General features: G+C 39.3%; 2 protein-coding genes and 1 long non-coding RNA gene across 9 annotated transcripts in view; 1 reads left to right on the top strand and 2 right to left on the bottom strand.

The window, feature by feature from the left end:
• Positions 1–20,849, bottom strand: part of VPS26A (VPS26 retromer complex component A) — a 186,427-nt gene that overhangs the window by 45,391 nt on the left and 120,187 nt on the right. The gene's annotated exons all lie outside the window — the stretch shown is intronic.
• Positions 1–20,849, top strand: part of LOC140631947 (uncharacterized) — a 142,051-nt gene that overhangs the window by 13,982 nt on the left and 107,220 nt on the right. For 6 of the 7 annotated variants that reach the window (XR_012029477.1, XR_012029475.1, XR_012029474.1 and 3 more), the window contains exon 2: positions 14,241–14,365. This is a non-coding gene — a long non-coding RNA (uncharacterized lncRNA). Of the gene's footprint in view, positions 1–14,237; positions 14,366–20,849 lie in introns of all 7 variants that reach the window. The other variant, XR_012029479.1, reaches the window with a different exon arrangement.
• SRGN (serglycin) lies at positions 5,809–20,385 on the bottom strand. Its single transcript, XM_072823388.1, has 3 exons — positions 20,085–20,385; positions 10,748–10,892; positions 5,809–6,752 (listed from the first exon to the last, which is right to left on the bottom strand). The coding sequence occupies exons 1-3, from the start codon at positions 20,158–20,160 to the stop codon at positions 6,497–6,499; spliced, it is 477 nt and encodes a 158-aa protein (XP_072679489.1). The 5' UTR covers positions 20,161–20,385; the 3' UTR covers positions 5,809–6,496.

Here is a 20,849-nt window from a genome sequence, read left to right as displayed (position 1 = left end):
CCTCTGCCTGTGTCTCTGCCTCTCTCTCTCTCTCTCTCTCATGAATAAATAAAATCTTAAAAAAAAAAAAAAGAAATGGAAGGAAAACTTCCAAACTCTTTCTATGAGGCCAGCATTACCTTGATCCCAAAACCAGACAAAGACCCCACCAAAAGGGAGAATTACAGACCAAAATCCCTGATGAACATGGATGCCAAAATTCTCACCAAGATACTAGCTAATAGGATCCAACAGTGCATTAAAAGAATTATTCACCATAACCATGTGGGATTTATTCCTGGGCTGCAAGAGTGGTTCAACATCCACAAAGCAATCAATGAGATATACTACATTAATAAAAGAATGAACAAGAACCATATGATCCTCTCAATACATGCAGAAAAAACATTTGCCAAAGTACAGCATCCTTTGTTGATTAAAACTTTCATGGTGTACGGGATGAGCACTGGGTGTTATTCTGTATGTTGGTAAAAAAAAAAAAACTTTCATTTTCATAGTGTAGGGATAGAGGGAATATATGAAAAGCCCACAGCAAATATCATGCCTGGCTTCAGCTTCACAGCACCGACTGATTCTCTTGTTAGGGGCTATGTAGTTGGTGAGTTTAAGTTGAAGCCAGTTCTCATTTACCACTCCAAAAGTCCTAGGGCCCTTAAGAATTATGTTAAATCTACTCTGCCTGTGCACAGCAAATATCATGCCTGGCTTCAGCTTCACAGCACCGACTGATTCTCTTGTTAGGGGCTATGTAGTTGGTGAGTTTAAGTTGAAGCCAGTTCTCATTTACCACTCCAAAAGTCCTAGGGCCCTTAAGAATTATGTTAAATCTACTCTGCCTGTGCCCTATAAATGGCACAGTAAAGAAAACAGTCAATAAAACCAAAAGGCAACTTACAGAATGGGAGAAGGTATTTTTGCAAGTGATATATCAGATAAAGGGCTAGTATCCAAAATCTATAAAGAACTTATCAAACTCAACACCCAAAGAGCAAATAATCAAATCAAGAAATGGGCAGAAGACATGAACAGATGTATCTCCAAAGAAGACATACAAATGGCCAACAGACACATGAAAATATGCTCGTCACTTGGCATCACGGAAATACAAAACCACAATGAGGAAAAAAAAAAAAACCACCACAATGAGATATCCCCTTAAACTGTTGGTAAGAATGCAAACTGGTACAGCCACCCTGGAAAACAGTATGAAGGTTCCTCAAAAAGTTGAAAATAGAGCTACTTTATGACCCATCAATTGCACTACTGGGTATTTACCCCAAAGATACAAATGTAGTGATTTGAAGGGACACCTGCATCATCCCAATGTTTATAGCAGCAATGTCCACAATAGCCAAACTATGGAAAGAGCCAGATGTCCATCAACAGATAAATGGACAAAGAAGATGTAGCATATATAGATATAGATATAGATACAGACACAGATAACATATATAGACATAGATATATACAATGGACTACTACTCAGCCATCAAAAATGACATCTTGCCATTTGCAACGTGGTTGGAACTAGAGGATATTATGCTAAGTGAAATAAGTCAATCTATCATATGATCTCACTCATGTGGAATTTAAGAAACAAAATAGAGGTTCATAGGGAAAGAGGAAAAAAATAAAACAAGACGTATTCAGAGAGGGAAACAAACCATAAGAAACTTCATCATAGAAAACGAAGTCACTAGAGGGGAGGGGATATGAAGGAGGACATATGATGTAATGAGCACTGATGAATCACTGACCTCTACCTCTGAAACCAATAATACAATATATACAATATATGTTAATGAATTTAAATAAAAAATTTTAAAAGATGTTTATATAAAAAAAGGAGAAAGCAAAGTAGCCTTATGTGAATATGGAGTAAGTTTGAGTGGTCTGGATAGAAGATCAGACCAGCCACAACATTCCCTTAAGCCAAAACCTAATCCAGAGCAAGGCCCTAACTCTCTTCAATTCTGTGAAGGCCAAGAGAGGGGAGGAAGCTGCAGAAGAAAAGTTTGAAACTAGCAGGGGTTGGTTCTCAAGGTTTAAGGAAAGAAGCTGTCTCCATAATATCCAAATGCAAGATGAGGGGTTGCCTGGGTGGTTCAGTCAGTTAAGCATCTAGCTCTTGATTTCAGCTCAGGTCATGAACTCAGGGTCGTGAGATCAAGCCCCAAGTCAGGCTCATGAACTCAGGGTCGTGAGATCAAGCCCCAAGTCAGGCTCAAGTCAGGGCATGGAGCCTGCTTAAGATTCTCATTCTCTCCCTCTCAAAGAAAAAAAAAAAGGTGAGGAACAAGTGCTGATGTAGAAGGTGCAGCAGTTTATCCAGAAGATCCAGCTAAGGTATAATTCATGAAAGTGGCTGGCTACACTCAATTAAAGATTTTCAATATAAACGAAACAGTCTTCTACTGGAAGAAGATGCTGTATAGGACTTTCATAGCCAGAGAAAAATCAATGCCTGGCTTCAAAGCTTCACAGCACAGACTGATTCTCTTGTTGGGGCTATACAGCTGGTGACTATAAGTTGAAGCCGCTTCTCATTTACCACTCCAAAAGTCCTAGGGCCCTTGAGAATTATGTTAAATCTACTCTGTCTGTGCTCTATAAATGGAATAAACCCTAGATAATAGCACATCTGTTTACAACGTGGTTTACTGAATATCTTAAGCTCACTGTTGAGACCTACTTGCTTAGAAAAAAAAGATGTATTTCAAAATGTAACTACTCATTGACCATGCACCAGGTCACCCAAGATCTCTAATGGAGATGTACAAAGAAGCTAATGTTATTTTCATGCCTACAAATACAACATCTATCCCACCACCCTGGATCAAGGAATCATTTAGACTTGAAAGTCTTAACATTTAAAGAAATATATATCTTAAGGCTATAGCTACCATAGATAGTGATCATCTGATGAATCTGCACAAAGTAAATTGAAAACCTTCTGTAAAAGATTCACCATTCTAGATACCATTAAGAACATTCATGACTCATGAGAAGTAGTCAAAATATCAACATCAATAGGGTTGTGGAAGAAGTTGATTCTGACCTCATAGATAACTTTCAAGGATTCATGACTCCAGGGGAGGAAGTAACTACTGATGTGGTGGAAATAGCAAGAGAACTAGAAGTAGGAATGGAGCCTGGAAATGGGACTGCATGACTGCAATCTCATGACCAAACTTGAACAGATGAGGAGTTGCTTCTTATTGATGAGCAAAGAAAGTTTCTGGAAGTGGAAACTAGTCCTGGTGAAGATGCTATGAAGATGCTTGAAATGATAACAAAGGATTTAGAATATTACATCAACTCAGTTGATAAAGCAGCAGCAGGGTTTGAGAGGATGGACTCCAGGTTTTTTTTTTTTTAAGATTTTATTTATTTATTCATAGAGATGCAGAGAGAGAGAGGCAGAGACACAGGCAGAGGGAGAAGCAGGCTCCATGCAGAGAGCCTGACGTGGGACTCGATCCGGGGTCTCCAGGGTCATGCCCTGGGCTGCAGGCGGCGCTCAACCGCTGCGCCACCGGGGCTGCCCTGGACTCCAGTTTTGAAAGAAGTTCTACTGTGGGTAAAATGCTATCAAACAACATCACATGCTACAAAGAACCATCCAAGAAAGGAGGAGTAGATCATTGTGGCAAAATTGTTTTATTTTAAGAAATTGCTGCACCCTCCCAATCTTCAGCAACCACCATTCTGTACGGTCAACAGGCATCAACATCAAGGCAAGACACTTCACTACCAAAAAGATTATGACTCACTGAAAGAGAGTGGTTAACATTTCTTGGCAATAAAGTATTTTTAAAGTGTGTACATTGTTTTTGTAGATGTAACACAATTGCATACTTCATAGACTACAGTATAGTGTAAATATAACTCTTACATGGAATGGGAAACCAAAAAATTCATTGGACTCACTTTATTGCAATACTCACTTTATTGTGGTCTGGAACTGAACTTGTAGCATGTCTGACGTATGCCAGAATGCTGCAGAGGAAGCCCATTTGTATTCATATTCAGCCTTTAATTCATTATCCTTGATTTTTCATTGTCTCTTTTAAAAAGTATTAATTGCCTCCAGCAATAGCCATCTAATACTATTGTCTTTATGTTACTACTTCCTCATATTTCTCAATGCCTCATATACTACACCCTGGTACATTTCCTTATGCTGTTATACCATCCCAGTCCATCATCAGTGAAAATTTTAACAACCTGTGCTGCATCTATGACCAGGAATGGGGTCCTCATTGCCAGCCAGGCAGCAGGGGATCTAGCTCCAAAAATCCCATTTTAAAGATTTTATTTATTCATTTGAGAGAGAGAAACAGAGAGCGTGTACATGAGAGGTGGGGAGGGGCAGAGGAAGAGGGAGAAGCAGACTCTCCACTAAGTAGGGACTCAATCCCAGTACCCAGAGATCATGACCTGATCATGACCTGAGCCGAAGGCAGGCACTTAACTGACTGAGCCACCCAGGTGCCCCATAAATCCCATTTTAGTATCTGCTTTCTACCCCTCCGGGCACCAATTGTCAAAGGTTGGATTCTTCATGGAGCAATGTAGAGAGTTTCTAAGGGAGCACTCTCAGGATAGGTATCTGTAAGGGGAATGAAAGGAAGCAAGACTAAGTAAAGGAAGAAACTGCATGCAAAGCAGTCCCAACGAAGTATTGGCTGACCTGTGAAGAAGCTCTAAATCTGTGATGGTCCTTCTGAATTTCCTCAAGTTCAGGAAGCACCTGGCATTCAGATGTCTACATCAACTAGTCATTAGATGCATTCTGCCCTGGGAAAGTGTGTGGCCTTGAACAAGATGGATTTTTTCAGCAGAGATTGATTTAAATAAATCCTCAGTTCTGAATTGGTGATCTGGACTGTGCAGAGCAAGATTCATGACAAAGATGCTGGCAAGCTTTTCAGAACTCAGGGGAACAGAGATGGGAATAGGCTTCGAGAAGAGGAAGTGCTTGAACAAGAATAAGCTTCTTGCTTTCCCATAATTGTTTTCTTGATTTGCTAGTTTTGGGTTTTTTTTAAAACAAATGTTTCAGGTTTTAAGATTTTATTTATTTACTCATGAAGGGATCCCTGGGTGGTGCAGCGGTTTGGCGCCTGCCTTTGGCCCAGGGCGCAATCCTGGAGACCCGGGATCGAATCCCACATTGGGCTCCCGGTGCATGGAGCCTGCTTCTCCCTCTGCCTATGTCTCTGCCTCTCTCTCTCTCTCTCTCTCTCTCTATCATAAATAAATAAAAATTTTAAAAAAAGAATATTTACTCATGAAAAACACACACAGAGAGAGAGAGAGAGAGACATAGGCAAAGGAGAAGCAGGCTCATTGCAGGGAGCCCAATGTGGAACTCGATCCCAGGACCCCAGGATCATGACCCAAGCTGAAGGCAGACACCCAACCACTGAGCCACCCAGGTGCCCTACATGGTGGCTTTATTTATTTATTTATTTATTTATTTATTTATTTATTTAATTTATTTATTCATGAGACACACAGAGAGAGAGGCAGAGACACAGGCAGAGGGAGAAGCAGGCTCCCTGCAGGGAGTCTAATGCAGAACTTGATCAGGACTCTGGGATCATGACCTGAGCCAAAGGCAGACACTCAACCACTGAGCCACCCAGGTACCCCTTGATTTGCTAGTTAATAGGATGATTCTAGTTACAAACTGCTCTGTAAAATAATCTCACAGATATTTTATGAATAAGACTTCTAGAAACATCTGAACAAAAATAATTATTTCCTGAGTTTAGAACAAGAGATCCCAGACAGCTTAACACATTGGTTATAGTTCTGCTTTAATAAGGTAACGATTGAAAATACACAGATATCTAAGGAAAAAGTAAAGCAGTATGAAGTAATGAGAGTACAGCTGTTCTTTAATTTGGGTCTTAAGTGTCTCATTGTAACAGCAATCGTAGTTCTCAACAATGTCCACCAGCTCTACAAACACATTGGATGGTAACATAAGAGCAGTACACTTTACACTGGACTTGTCAAAAACCCACTCTAAATTCACTGTGTGTTTCATCTGGGTTTTCATAAGAGATAAGACGTATCTATAATTCACAACCAGAGTCATGTTTCTGAAGACTTACAGAAATATTGCCTGTCAATTTGCCTTTCAAATTGAATTTTTTAAATAGTATAATTTATTCTTTAAAGCAATTTTATAGACATGGGCTTTCTGGTTCATTTCATAGTGATATTGGTTGAACATGATACAAAGGAAATACAGGTATTTTCCAGGACAATAGGATAGATAAAGGAAGCTTTAAGAATTCATGAGGGAAAAAAAAAAAAAAAAAAAGAATTCATGAGGGGGGAAAAAGGGTGATAAAACCTAAACTTCTTTTTCAGATGTTTTAAAATTTCTATAAAACCTTTTGTTCCAAAATTAATCACTTAACTATGGTACATAAAATGTATTGAATGCATTCCCTGACATCAAGATGGGAAACCCTCTCTTTTATATAATAAAATCCTCTTCTGGTCCATCTTGGCCCAAGTCCTGGTTGTCTGAGGGCAGATTTCTCTTAAGAGGCCTAAAGTTATCATAAAAATCATTGTTTTCATCTACTGGTTGGTATTCCTGTTCAAGTTCAGGTAAGAAGCCACTTCCAGAGCCACTTCCAGATCCTGAGCCAGAGCCAGAGCCAGAGCCAGATCCAAAGTAGTCCTCAGAAATAGGAAAGATATCATTCAAGTTCTGGGATCTTGACATTCTGAAGATAGAAAAATGAAAAAAAAAAAAAAACAGTAAAGCTTGAGACATAAGGATAATCATAATAAATTTTTTAAGATAGAAAATTAATGTAGCCATCCAGTTGCTCAAATTAAAAATCAAAGTTTCCCAGTTATTCAGTGCTTTAAAACAAAAAAAATGAAATCTTTCTACATGTTTGCCTATAGTTATTATACTTAACTCATTGCATTTATCAATCAACATCTATGCATTGCAGACTCATATAAACAGTGCTAATTTTCTTATAATTAGTATTCCTATATTTGGTAAATTTACTTTTAAGAGGTCATTTATTTTTTTAAAAAGATGACTTTTCCCATTTTCTCCCATCAAAGAAAGGACAAACAAGTATAAGTTAGCCCAGACAGATGACATTATTTTCTAATTTAAAATTTCTACAAAACATCTAATAATACACAGTGCTTAAACAAACTCATTCTTAAATTCTTTGGAACAAGTTAAATATTATGTTTGCCTCCATATTGACATTCAGTTTCCTCTCAAAAAGTGTATTCATTCAGCTGGGTTCAGTTTGTGGTTAGAAGTCCACACAGCACCAAAGACCAGAGCAATGGTGCTACCCCTCAATGGTAGAACAAGGCAACTAAGTATCAGAGACAAAAATCTAGTTTCATAGTCTGTGGGACATTTTTTCCAGGGAAATAATGGAACTACGGGCCATATAACAGATTAGAGCATCATTCATGCGTGCATTCAGTAAATACTAAACATCTGATCCCTGTTCTAAGTGCCTGGGATAGAATGGTGATTGATAGATGAGGTCCCTGCTCAAGAAATGTATAACTTATTGGGGCAGACAGACAATAAAAAGGAATAAATCAGGAAAATATGATTTACGATTTTTACTTCTCTTTTGCAGAGAAGTGAAATAGAAGAATGTAATAGAGGGTGACCAGGAGATTAGACTGTGAGGTCAGGAAAAAGGCATCAGAGCTGGAAACAGATGTGGTGGTTACACACACACACACACACACATGTGCACATGCACACCCATAGTAGAAACCATGGAACAGGATGTGGCCACCTAAAAAAAAAACATGCAGAGAGAGAAGAGGTCCAGGACAGAGCTGGAGCCACACCAATACATTAAACATTGAACAGAGGAGAAAGAACAATGAGGGAAGTAGAAAACTCAAGATAAGGTGGGGCCATGGAAGCCCAGAGAAGAAAGCATTTCAAAGCAGTGGGGGGAGGGAGGCAGTCAACTGTTTTTGAAGGTAATGAAGTTGACCAAGTAGAGAAGTAGGTAAGTAAACAGTGGTGGTGTTAACCAGGAGTAACTGTGACCTTAGCAAGCATTCTGAGTAGAAGTTCAAGCAAGCAGAAGGGGTAGACGGAGTGGGAGACAGGAAGCATCCCTTTCAGTGTTACTGGGAAGAGGAGCAGAGAACAGAGCAATAGCTGGAAAGGATGCAGAGTCAAAGAAGAGACTTTACCTAACTGTACAAGATGCTAGAGAAATTCAGCACACTTATGGGAAGGAGAACCTAGGCTCAGAGGAGGAATCGCAGAACTGAAGTCCTAGAGAAGATGTGTGGGGATAGGATACCCAGTACAAGGAAAAGTGGCCTTAGAAGCTGCCACAATCAGAGTCCAATCAGGAAACTCATCTAAGTATCTAACACAGGAAACTACTTATACAGGTGATGGAAGAGCAGTGGAAGACAAATAGGAAACCCAGAGATGAGCGACAATCAGAAACTATTTCTCTCTCTGGGCTAAAGGAACAATAGAATATGGTGGTGTTGCCTGAGCCCAGCATCTGGTGGGAGCTGAAGCCATGGATGACACAGCCCTGCCAGAGGTGCCACCCAAGGCTGGGATTGAGAAGAAACAACCAGTCTCTCCCTGCCTCCCATGCACCCCAGTCTCCCTCCTCTGCCTTCCATTCGCCAAACTCAACCACAAATCTGGGAGCCTAAGAAAGGCAGACGATAGGATGAGCCCTCATCCCACCCCCAACCTAATAGAGCAAGAAGGAAAAAGGAGAAATAATGGATAGGAGGGCAAATGGGCCCAGGACCAATATAAGAGCAGGGACTGTTCATTCATTCTTAAGTATCAGGAGTGTGAGAGTAAGAAGAAAAAATTCCTGGCTGAGGAAAGGGAAGATCATAGAGATTTAATTTTTTTTAAAGATTTTATTTATTCACAAGAGACACACACAGAGAGAGAGAGAGAGAGAGAGAGAGAGAGGCAGAGAAACAGGCAGAGGGAGAAGCAGGCTCCATGCAAGGAGCCCGACGTGGGACTCGATCCCAGGTCTCCGGGATCACAACCTGGGCTGCAGGCGGCGCTAAACCGCTGCACCACCGGGGCTGCCCGATCATAGAGATTTAAGAAGAGAAGAAATGATGTAAAATAGTTGTTTTGTAAAACTTGCGTTATTCCTCTAACATTTTAGATTTAAATGAATTACTATGGAAACTCATGAGTTCAAATAATGGAGAATGCTATAAACTCAGTTTCAGGCTTAATTCTGTGGACTAAAAGTAGAAGCACAGAAACAGGATTGCAGAGTGGCATTTTGAGGATGGTGATATCCTCTCTCATGCAGCAAATGCCAGTGATGAAGAGAGTCACCAGGATGAGGGCCTTACCTGGTTTGGGCATGAGGATTTATTTACCCTGCTTCAAGGAGAGTGATTTTCTAGGTTTAATCTTCTAAATCTAAAGATTAAACTTTTTATGATTATCCTTTTCATAATATATTTTTGCTGCATGTTCTATAACCTTGATCTTCATTGAAATCATTGATTCTAAGACAATTCAATTTTTGTTACTTAAGAATTCCTACTGATATCTTTTTTTGCAAGTGCAAAGCAGGTTTTGTTTGATCAAGAAGGTTTGGCTTTCTCTTTGACAAGTCATGGCCCATTAATTCTTCCTTCCCCTAATTTCTTGGGTTTTTTTTTTTTTTTTAATCACTGCTATCTAATCTCAGGACATTTTTTAAAAATATTGTATTTAGGGCAGCCCTGGTGGCACAGCGGTTTAGCGCCGCCTGCAGCCCGGGGTGTGATCCTGGAGACCCGGGATTGAGTCCCACATCGGGCTTCCTGCATGGAGCCTGCTTCTCCCTCTGCCTGTGTCTCTGCCTCTCTCTCGCTCTCTCTGGATGAATAAATAAATAAATCTTTTTTAAAAATATAAAAATATTGTATTTATTTATTCATGAGAGACACACAGAGAGAGCCAGAGAGAGGCAAAGGGAGAAGCAGGCTCCCTGCGAGGAGCCCCATGTGGGACTTGACCCCAGGACCCTGGGGTCACACTCTGAGCTGAAGGCAGATGCTCAACCACTAAGCCACCCAGGTGCCCCTAATCTCAGGACATTTTTATCACCCCTCAAAAATCCTGTACCTGTACTCCCCACTCTGTATTCCTCTTTCTCCTCCAGCCCCCAGTGATCACTGATCTATTTCCTACCTCTATGGATTTGCCTATTCTGGACATTTCATATCAATAGAATCATGCAATATGTGGCTTTTTGTGTCTAGTTTCTTTCACTTTGCATAATGTTTTCAGGATTCATCCATGTTATAGCATGTATCAGTACTCTGTTCCTTTTTTTTGGCCAAATAATAGTCCACTTCAGGGATATACTATGTTTTGTTTATCTATTCAGTTGACAGACTTCTGTTGGATTCTAATGTATAACATGCTCTACTTATATAAATAGAATAGCGTTAAATCGTTTTCAATACTTGTTGGTGAGGAGTACTTGATTTTTTGTCTTGCTACCATGAAAAGACCTTGCAAAAGTATAAATGAATCATGCATTCTTGCACTCATATACCAGTAAATACAGTACTGTTTTACCATGTACCATGCAATGAAAACCAAACCATCAAAGCAAGAGCCTGAAGAAAAACACTCTGGACAATGCTCCCATCTCCAAGGCAAGATCTCAACAGAGGTTGGTGAAAGTAAAATCAGAGAAAGTGTACTTACGAAGAACGGTCAGTCGGAGGAAAGATTCTGTTGGATTCACCTGGAAGTAGGTCAAACATTGGTTCCTTTTCATCAATGCAGTTTGCGGAATTACTGTCAGGACTGCAGTGTACCCACTGGTACGTGGCTCTCTTCACAGGAGAACCTGTCCAAACAGGAACCCACATGGTTAATAAGTATCTCATACACAGCTTCTAATCACTCTGTCCCTAAGAAATTTTTGATTAAATTGATTCTGAATTTGGTAGAAGATAAAGTGTGAGCAGGTTTTATGATCATAAATATAACAGGAGTATGCACTGTGTGCCAACCTTTTATATACACTTGTCCTCCCAACAACCCTAAAAAGTAGCCCAGAGTTTAAGGTTAGAATAGGTTTTGGCAATCAGCTGCCTGTAGTAACATCCCAGCTCTGCTACTGGTGAGCTGTGAAACCTTCACTTCTCTAAAAGAATAAGTAAATAAATCTAAAAAAAAAAAAAAAAAAAAAAGGAGAAAGAAAGAAAGAATGAGGCAGCTCTCTGGATACTGATATAGATTCTCCAGGGTAAAAGAAAGTAAGAAAAAAAAAAAAAGTAAGGAACACTGTGCATTGTGTTATAACATTTGTGTGTTTGTGCTTTGAAGACTACACTTACATATATGCTTAAATATATGTATCTTGAACCTCTGAACAGATACACAACAAACTGCCTCTGTCAGGGAATTGGTAGGCAGAAGACAGTGGAAGGAAGGACACTGACTCCAAAATATTCTTTTGAGTGGCACCTGGGTAGCTCAGTGGTTGAGCATCTGCCTTTGACTCAGGTCGTGATCCTGGAGTCCTGGGATTGAGTCCTGCATCAAGCTCCCCATGGGGAGCCTGCTTCTCCCTCTGCCTATGTCTCTGCCTCTCTCTCTGTGTCTCTCATGAATGAATAAAAATATTTTTATATATATATATATATTCTTTTCAAGCTTTTGATTTTTGAGCCATATATATGCCTTCTCTAATCAAAATTAATGATTTATTTTTAACAGGTTCATTGAGGTAGAAATGACATATTATATGCTGTACACATTTAAAGTGTACAGTTTAATGTTTTGACATATCTGTATACCTGTGGAACCTTCCTCAGGCCATTTTAAAATCCTGCCTAGTCCCTTCCTTCCTCCTGACACATTCCCACAAGCTCCCTACAACCATTAATCCACTATCATTATAAATTAGTTTACATTTTATATTCTATAATTTTACATAAATGGATTCATACAGCAACTCGTCCGCGGGTTTCCTGACAACGTTTTAACTCAAGGACTAATTGGGAGGACAGTCTGTTTAGATATTCCTTACATCTAGACTGCTTTTGGTTTTATTTGTTAAAATAACACTTATGAAAAAAATAAAATAAATTTTTTTTAATTTGTTTATGATAGTCACAGAGAGAGAGAGAGGCAGAGATACAGGCAGAGGGAGAAGCAGGCTCCATGCACCGGGAGCCCGACGTGGGATTCGATCCCGGGTCTCCAGGATCGCGCCCTGGGCCAAAGGCAGGCGCCAAACCGCTGCGCCACCCAGGGATCCTGAAAAAAATAAAATAAAATAACACTTCTGTTAGAAAAAAATATGTGTTCACTCTGGGAAATTTTGAAAAATGTAGCAAACAAAAGAAAAGAAAAATTACCCCTAATCTCATTCTCAACATCCCCAGAGATCATGAATTTTGGAGTTTGGAGGGTTTTTTTCTCCCCCGAGGTATCTGTTTCTAGGAAAGTATGCACAAGTTATGTCCTGTTCTCTTCTGACAACAGCTATCAGAGGTTGAAATGTGGAGCTTCTACCAAGGTCAAGTTCACTTTACCTCTCCATAGGATGACCAAGGATTTTGTTCTTAAGAGATTGCAGAACCACAGAACTTTTTGAAAATATCCTTTCTTTATGAGTCTCTATTATGTCAATTTGTGCTCAGTTTTGTCCTAGCTAGTGTCTCTGATTAATTTTATAAATACAGCATTACCAAGTTATTGCATCGATATATTTATGATATATATTTAAATATCTATAGATATATAAATAAAACATAATGTATAAAAGATACATATAGCTGTTCACTTTATTATTTATTTAAAATAGGCAAAGAGGAAATAACTATATCAAAACATCTGCAAATACTCAGATAATGAGGCACTCATGAGAAAATATAGACCAAATGGTAAAAAAAGCAGTGGTTATAGAAAAGACTCTGGACCATCATAGGAAAATCTATATTTAAAAATAGTGGAAAATAAATAAATAATAAATAAATAAATAAATAAATAAATAAATAAATATAGTGGAGGGCAGCCCCAGTGGCTCAGCGGTTTAGCGCCACCTTCAGCCCAGGGTGTGATCCTGGAGACACGGGATCCAGTCCCATGTCCGGCTCCCTGTATGGAGCCTGCTTCTCCCTCTGCCTGTGTCTCTGCCCTTCTCTCTCCCTCTCTCTCTCTCTCTCTCTCTCTCGAATAAATAAATAAATAAAATCTTTAAAAACAAATAAATAAAAAATAAAAATAGTGGAAAAGCAGAATTACCACTCTGCATAATAGTTGTTAATGCAACTACTACAAACAGATATTAGGGGGAAATCTGAGGAAATAACTCAGAAATATAATGGTGGACTCTGGTGATGTCTCATTTTGTCTTATAAACTTTTATAATTAACAATATTCCTTTAAAAAATAAAAGATTCTAATGTAGAAAGTAAATATTCTCCCATTTTCTCTCTTTCTTCCTATCTTTCTTTCCTTTGTAACTACTGTTCTATCACAATGTTCCCCATGGTTCCTGAATATCACTTACCATATTGGTCTGGGATAGCTAGTCATTCGAAATGGGTTAACTGGGCAGCCCTGGTGGTGTAGCGGTTTAGCGCCACCTTCAGCCCAGGGCCTGATCCTGGAGACCCGGGGATCGAGTCCCGCATCGGGCTCCCTGCACGGAGCCTGCTTCTCCCTTTGCCTGTGTCTCTGCATCTCTCTCTCTCTCCCTCTCATGAATAAGTAAATAAAATATTAAAAAAAACAAAATGGGTTAACTCTGTCACTGCCTGGAGACTGGAGGTAAAGTAGCAAGATGACACCCACTGTCTGTCTTCTGTCCTTGACCAACTTACTTAACCTCCCTGTACTTCAATTTCTTCATCCATAGAATGGGGACAGTAATAGATCTAATAATGAAATATAAATGCTAGGTTCTTAGAATAATACCCACCACCATGGTCAGAGCTCTTTAAATGGTAACTTCCCTGATGAGGAAGAAGACCAAGGAACCAATCTCTGCTAGTGGACAGCTTATAGAGATCAAAATTTAAGTACTCATTCTACCATTCATCTTTCAAAGATGAATAATAGTGTCCCAAAAAGTTCCCGTTCAAATGAGACAAAAGTATGTAAAACATCTAGCACAAATCTTTGCGCATGGCATTTAATATGTTTTCTTTCTTTTTCCTTCACTGATCCTTTCCTGAAGCAGCCTAAGTTTGGACCTGGTTGTTACATAGAAGCCCCGCATTGCAGGTAGCATAAAAAAAATCCAACATCTCCAGCAGAGGGCAACGGCTTCACACTCTGCTGGCTAGGACAGCGCTGCCCAATAGGGTAAGACACCCACGTATCGAATTTTCATGTTCTAGCAGACCTAATTTTAAGTCAAAAAGACAAATGAAAGTAATGTCAACACATTTTACTTAGCCAATTTCTTCAGATATCACAATTTAACATATAAACAATATAAAGGTTATTAAGGAGTATCTTACATTTTTCTTTCATGTAAGTCTCCAAATCTGGGGTATATTTTGCGCTTATAGCACATTGCAGTTTGGACTTGCCACAATTCAAGTGCTTGGTGGACAGAGTAGGTCTAGGCATTCTCCTTTACATGCAATTGATGTGCTAAATATCAAACTGAGGTAATCTTTGCATAGATAGGAAGTTAAACAGAAAAGTAAAACTAAAACTTTGTAAGGAAGCATCCTGGTGAAAGACCATATCTTTTCACTGGTATAACAAATGCACCTCTGGCAAATTAGTGAAAACAAATTCTAAAATACAAAATTACTCCCCAGAATTCAAATTTCTTTTGAAATGTATAAGGAGGGACTTCTTGGGGTGCCTGACTGGCTCAGTTGGTAGAGTATGTGACTCTTGATCTCAGGGTTATAAATTCAAGCTCCACTTTGGGTGTAGAGATTACTTAAAATCTTTTTTTAAAAAATGAGGGGCTTTGCTTCAGAGGGTGATAAAAATGTTCTAAAATTGACCGTGGTGATAGTTGCATGTATCTGTATTTTTTTTTTAAAGATTTTATGTATTTATTTCAGAGTGAAAGACTTGGAGAGCACAAGCCAGGAAGAGAGGGAGCAAGAGAGCGAGAAGCAGACTCCCTGCCAAGCAGGGAACAGGGCTCAATCCCAGGACCCTGGGATCATGACCTGTGCTAAAGGCAGACACTTGACCTACTGAGCCACCCAAGCGCCTCTAAATGCTTTAATGGATGAACTGTATGGTTTGTGAAGGCTATGTCAGTAAAGCTGTTTAAAAACTTGTAAAGAGGGTCGCCTGGGTGGCTCAGCGGTTGAGCAACTGCCTTTGGTTCAGGGCGTGAGCCTGGAGTCAGAGATTGAGTCTCTAGTCGGGTGGAGCCTGCTTCTCCCTCTGCCTAAGTCTCTGCCTCTCTCCTTCTGTGTCTCTCATGAATAAATAAGTAAAATCTTTTTTTAAAAAAATAAAAACTTGTGAAGAAACCAAAGGTAGAGGTCCCCTCCCCCTCTCCCACCAAAAGTTTATCTAATTTGGGGCTAATCCTTTTCAGTAGGCTTTAAATAAAGAACATGGTTACAGACACAAAGTTCCCTGCATATTTGTTGAAGGATGTTGGCAGGATGTGAATTCAACAGTTTCTTTCAGCCCCTGACGTTGTGGGAATACCTTAACTTTATCTTGCTTGAGAGAAATGTCTTACGATTACCATAATTGAAAAAAAAAAAACTAAAGGGAGAATGCTAGCGGACACAAAGGTTATCTTTCTCAAAGGCCCCACCTACTAGATCTGCTGGATTCCAGGGAAAAGAATGGTGTTTATTTAGAATTCTTTCCCTCACTGTCCCTCACCACACACACAGTTGCTAGTCCTGCTTTACAAAAATGCTTTCTGTGAATGAACATTACTCCAGTCATCTCTCTGCATCTTTTTTCAAAAATATTTTTATTCCCTTTTTATTCTGTTATTTTTTTAAGTAGATCTCCATGTTCAACATGGGGCTCAAACTCAGAACCATGAGATCGAATCACATGTTCTACCAACTGAGCCAGCCAGATGCTCCTCTCTGCATCTTTTTATATCACAGTACCAAATTTCCCCTCCAACATCATCACAATTTACTAATTTCCTATTTTTTTTAAGATTTTATTTATTTATTCATGAGAGACAGAGAGAGAGAGAAAAGCAGAGACATAGGCGGAGGGAGAAGCAGACTCCCTGCAAGGAGCCTGATACGGGACTCAATCCCAGGACCCCAGGATCGTGACCTAAACTGAAGGGAAATGCTCAACCACTGAGCCACCCAAGCACCCCCCAATTTTCTATTCTTACTGGAGAGTTGCTACAGGTGTGTTACAGAAACTTAAGCAGAAAATGCCATGAGGGGGGTGATTAAAAGATCATTTTGTTCATTGTTTTGGTAGCATTGAAACAGACATCATTGCCCTACTGGGCAATCAACTCTACAAGATAGATAAGGTTCCCCCACCCTTGTATGGTTTGACAACTATTTATGTTCTAAGTTTACTTTCAATTTCTCACTCTCTATCCCTCAATTCAGTGGTAAACTTCATAACAAGTTTATAGTCAAAGCAAAGTTTTTTGTTTTAAATAAAGAAAATCTTGGGGTGCATAGCTGGTTTACCCCATAGAGAATGCAACTCTTGATCTTGAGGTAATAAATTCAAATCCCACATTGGGTGTGGTGATTACTTTAAAAATAAAATCCTTAAAGGTATGCCTAGGTGGCTCAGTCAGTCAAGCACTTGACTCTTGTTCTCAGCTTAGTTCTTGATCTCAAGGTCATGAGTTCAAGCCCTCATTGGGCTCCATTATGAGTGTGGAGCCTACTTAAGAAAAAGATATTTAAAAAGAGAGGAAGAAAGAAAGAAAATCTCTAATCCACCTGGAAGACAGCCAAGTTGCAGGAGAAAGTTAATTCTGCCCTGAAATCAGATGACCATTTCTGTCTGGTATTAATTAGTTGTAATGGCCTAAAGCAAATTTCAAATATTTTGCAAGAGGTTGATCTGCAGAGCAAATGAGGTGGTGAATGCAAGATCAGTTTTCTCCTCTATAAATTGATGTTAATTCCTCCTCATAGGGAATACGATGATCATTTACAAGAGAACAAACATGAAATCACTGTGCAAATAGCAGCACACATGGGTAGAATCTGTATCTACTATAAGAGTGTGGAGTGAGTGCATGATCCGGCCACACCTGCTCATGGATTTTCCATTTTCTCTCTTTATGGGCATCTTTTTAAAAAAGAGGTAATAAAAGAGTTTAGGATTCACAGACCCTATCAATAATCAGTAATCCCCTAGAGTTCTACATTAAATCGGTAGCTACCTGTGCTCTCCAGGATCCCCATGCAATGCCAAATTTCCCATTCTTTGCACCTGATAGACACGATTTTACATCATGTCTTTACTTGGGTTTGACTTATAGTAACTGATATGGGCTGAGTTATGTCCCTTCAATTCATATGTTGAAGTCCTAAATCTCAATACCTCAAAATGGAATTGTATTTGGAGATAGGTCCTTCAAAGAGGTATTAAGTTAAAATGAGTTCATTTGGATGAGCCCTAATCCAATAAAGCTGGTGTCCTTCTAAGAAGAGGAGATCAAAACACAGACACACAGAGAAAGGACAATGTGAAGACAGAAAATGGGCTTCTGCAAGCCAAGGAGAGAGACTTCAGAATGAAAACAGTTCCACTGATGTCTTGATCTTGGCCTTCCAGCCTCCAGAAATGTGAGGAACCATTTCTGTTAAGCTCCACCAGTCTGGGTACTGTGCAGCCTTAGTAAACTAATACAGTCACCTAAGATGTTTTGAATATGTTCAGTAAAAACAAGCCAAAAGCCTAGTTTGAGCAGTGCAGTCAAACCAATGATTTAAATATTTAAACTTTTTTTTTTAAGATGGTGAAAGAATACTATCAAATCCTATCTGGCATCACAAGAATGTATGGGGAAATAGTGGTGTGGCTCTGCATTACTGCCTTGAGGTGCTGTCACACACGCAGCCATGGGTGGGCATCTGTTCCCCTTCTTATTCAGATGTAGGCACAAACCCTTAATTCCAAACACCAAGTGCACTCCTCCTTTGGAAATACCCTAGTTTTTCAGTTCATTCATTCTATCTATTTTGGTTCCTTTTCCAACAAAGAGCTAAACCTACCAGATGATGACATAAATGCTAGTACTTTATACGATTTCATAATGATTTCTTCACTTCTTTCTGATGAATCACCTACTACATAAGGAACGTTTTTGTCTATTTAAAGATTTTATTTATTTATTTGAGAAAGAGCATGAGCAGGGGCAGAGGGAGAGGGAGAAGCAGACTCCCTGCTGAGCAGGGAGCCCTGACTCAACGCGGGGCTGGATGCCAGGACCCCAGAATCACGACCTGAGCCATCAAGGCACCCAGGAATGTTTTTGTTTCAATTCTAGGTTTACCTACTGAATCGTAGTGGGGAATGTGATATTTTGGGGGAAATCTTGAATATGTAAAGACTGACTTAGTTCTGGCAGGGGTAGACCCTTCACCACCACCACCAACTGGTCACTCAGGTCTGCATATAGACCTCATTACTCTGGGTCTTGTCAGAACATATTAGGGAATTATTTCATCAAGTTCAAGATTTTCCCTAAAAGATCCAAGCCTATTCCCTAAAATCAGTAATGTTTTGTACTTTAGAAAATACAGATTAGTAAAAAAGTTTCAGCAACACTTGCTGTTATTTTCAATAATTGCATAACAAGAAGAAAATTATTTTATAAATTTCCAGTACATAATGAATGTATGTGAGATTATCTGTACGATCTCATTTCCATCAGAAGTAAAAACAAGACAACTAGAAGTCACTTTGAAGAAATAAATCCAGGACATATGTTGTCACTGTGAGTCGATATTTCCTGTACAAATTGGGGGAACTTAAATATTTTTCTACTACAAATTCTCCCATCTATATATCAGGCCATGACCTTCTGCCTTATTTAGACATAATCCCTTATTTACCAAAGGAGAAAAAATTATATTTTTTTTACAAACTGATCCTTTCTGTTATCTTAGTCATAAGGATTAGAAGTTGTTTCAGTCTGACTAAACAACCCTGAATGATAAAGAAATCTAACAAGAAATTTCCAGATGTAATGTATCTCCGAGCAACAGCACAAACACTAAAATTCTTTGGTCTCTCTTTAAACTGGGAGGGTCTGTACTATGTCTAACCACAATTGAATTTTCACTAAGAACTAAATTAGAAAAAAAAAGGAAAAAATAGAAATTTACTCTGATTTTTAATATCTGTCATTTCCCACTGTTGCAGTAATTACGACACCACCATAATATATTAAAACTTGAGACTGGGATGCCTGCGTGGCTCAGTGGTTGAGCCTCTGCCTTCAGTTCAGGGTGTGATCCTGGGGTTCTGGGATCGAGTCCCACACCGGGCTCCCTGAATGGAGCCTGCTTCTGCCTCTGCCTGTGTCTCTGCCTCTCTCTGTGTCTCTCATGAATAAATAAATAAAATATAAAATAAAACTTGGGACTGATATAAACCCTTAGGGACAGATCAACATGCCAAAACACTCGGCAGTGCTATCTTCAACAGATAGGTCATTTTCTATATTCCTTTCTTGAGTTTTTTCAATTTGTAGCGTAAAATTCAATTCAATTAACACATAGTGTATGATTAGTTCCAAGGTAGAATTTAGTGATTCATCAGTTGACCTTCTTGAATTTTTTTTTTCCTTTTTGAATTTTTAAAAGTTCATTGACTATACCTGTTCATCCAACAATAAAATAGCGAGTCGCAATCATTGTGAGAGTTTACAAGGCTACACCTGCCTCAGAGTTTCACTTTTCTTGGTACCAAACTTAACCAAACTCGCATTAGGGACTTCAGCCCACCCCCCAAATCCTTTCTCTTTGCCTCCTTTCCCATAATATAATACATTCTGTACCTTAAAATGAATACAATCATTTGTGTGGATCCCCAGGGCTTACAAAGATTACAGGGGGACAAGATTCCTGGGTCTTACCTTGAACTGAAAAATCCAAAACCAGGAGGAGGGCAAGAGCCAGTACAAGCCTACTGCCCTGGAGGAGCAACTGCATCGTGACCAGTTCACTTCAGTTCTACTGCTCACACACCAACCTCACGATTAGGAAATGTAGCAGGGTGCACTCTGTCCCTTTTAGAAAAAGTTCCAAAACCTCAAACCCTGCCCAGAACACACGTCACAATTTCCTGAACAAATAGAAAGAGATCCACATCAAAACCCAGAACGATAAAAAAAAAAAGAAGAAGACAGCAAACTAACTATTCATACCCATTATGAAACTGCACTGGACTCTCCCCAGGTCTGCTTTTTCAAAAGTTTTGTTGTTTGTCACTTGCCTATTAGTAATTTTTTCCCACTAAAACAGTAGAATCAACATTCAGTACAGTCTTTTTCCTTTCTTCAATAAATAATCTAAACACAAGTTTGCTGAAGAGTCTGCTGTACTGGGGACGAGTGGGAGCTAAGGTGCTGCCTTTTCATCGCTGAGGACCTTCATCATAAAGTACTAATTTTCTTTTTCATCGGGTTTAGCATAACTCACGGAGTCAAGCTCAAGAAGTGAAAGTTCAAAGCTGAGTTCTCATCTACAAATAAGTCTTCTCAGATTTCAGATAACTGGTTTCTTATTGGATACAGATGCTTCCACTGGATCCCTGGCTCTCCCTCTACCTCAACAGTGAGTGAGGATTTTGGGTTGCCAAGAGCTAGGTAAAACAGGAAAAAAAAAAAAAAATCTTGCAT

This window comes from Canis lupus, chromosome 4, assembly GCF_048164855.1.
Source record: "Canis lupus baileyi chromosome 4, mCanLup2.hap1, whole genome shotgun sequence".
NCBI lineage: Eukaryota > Metazoa > Chordata > Mammalia > Carnivora > Canidae > Canis > Canis lupus.
Note: the sequence above shows the minus strand (reverse complement) of the source record. Positions and strands in the feature narration are given on the sequence as shown.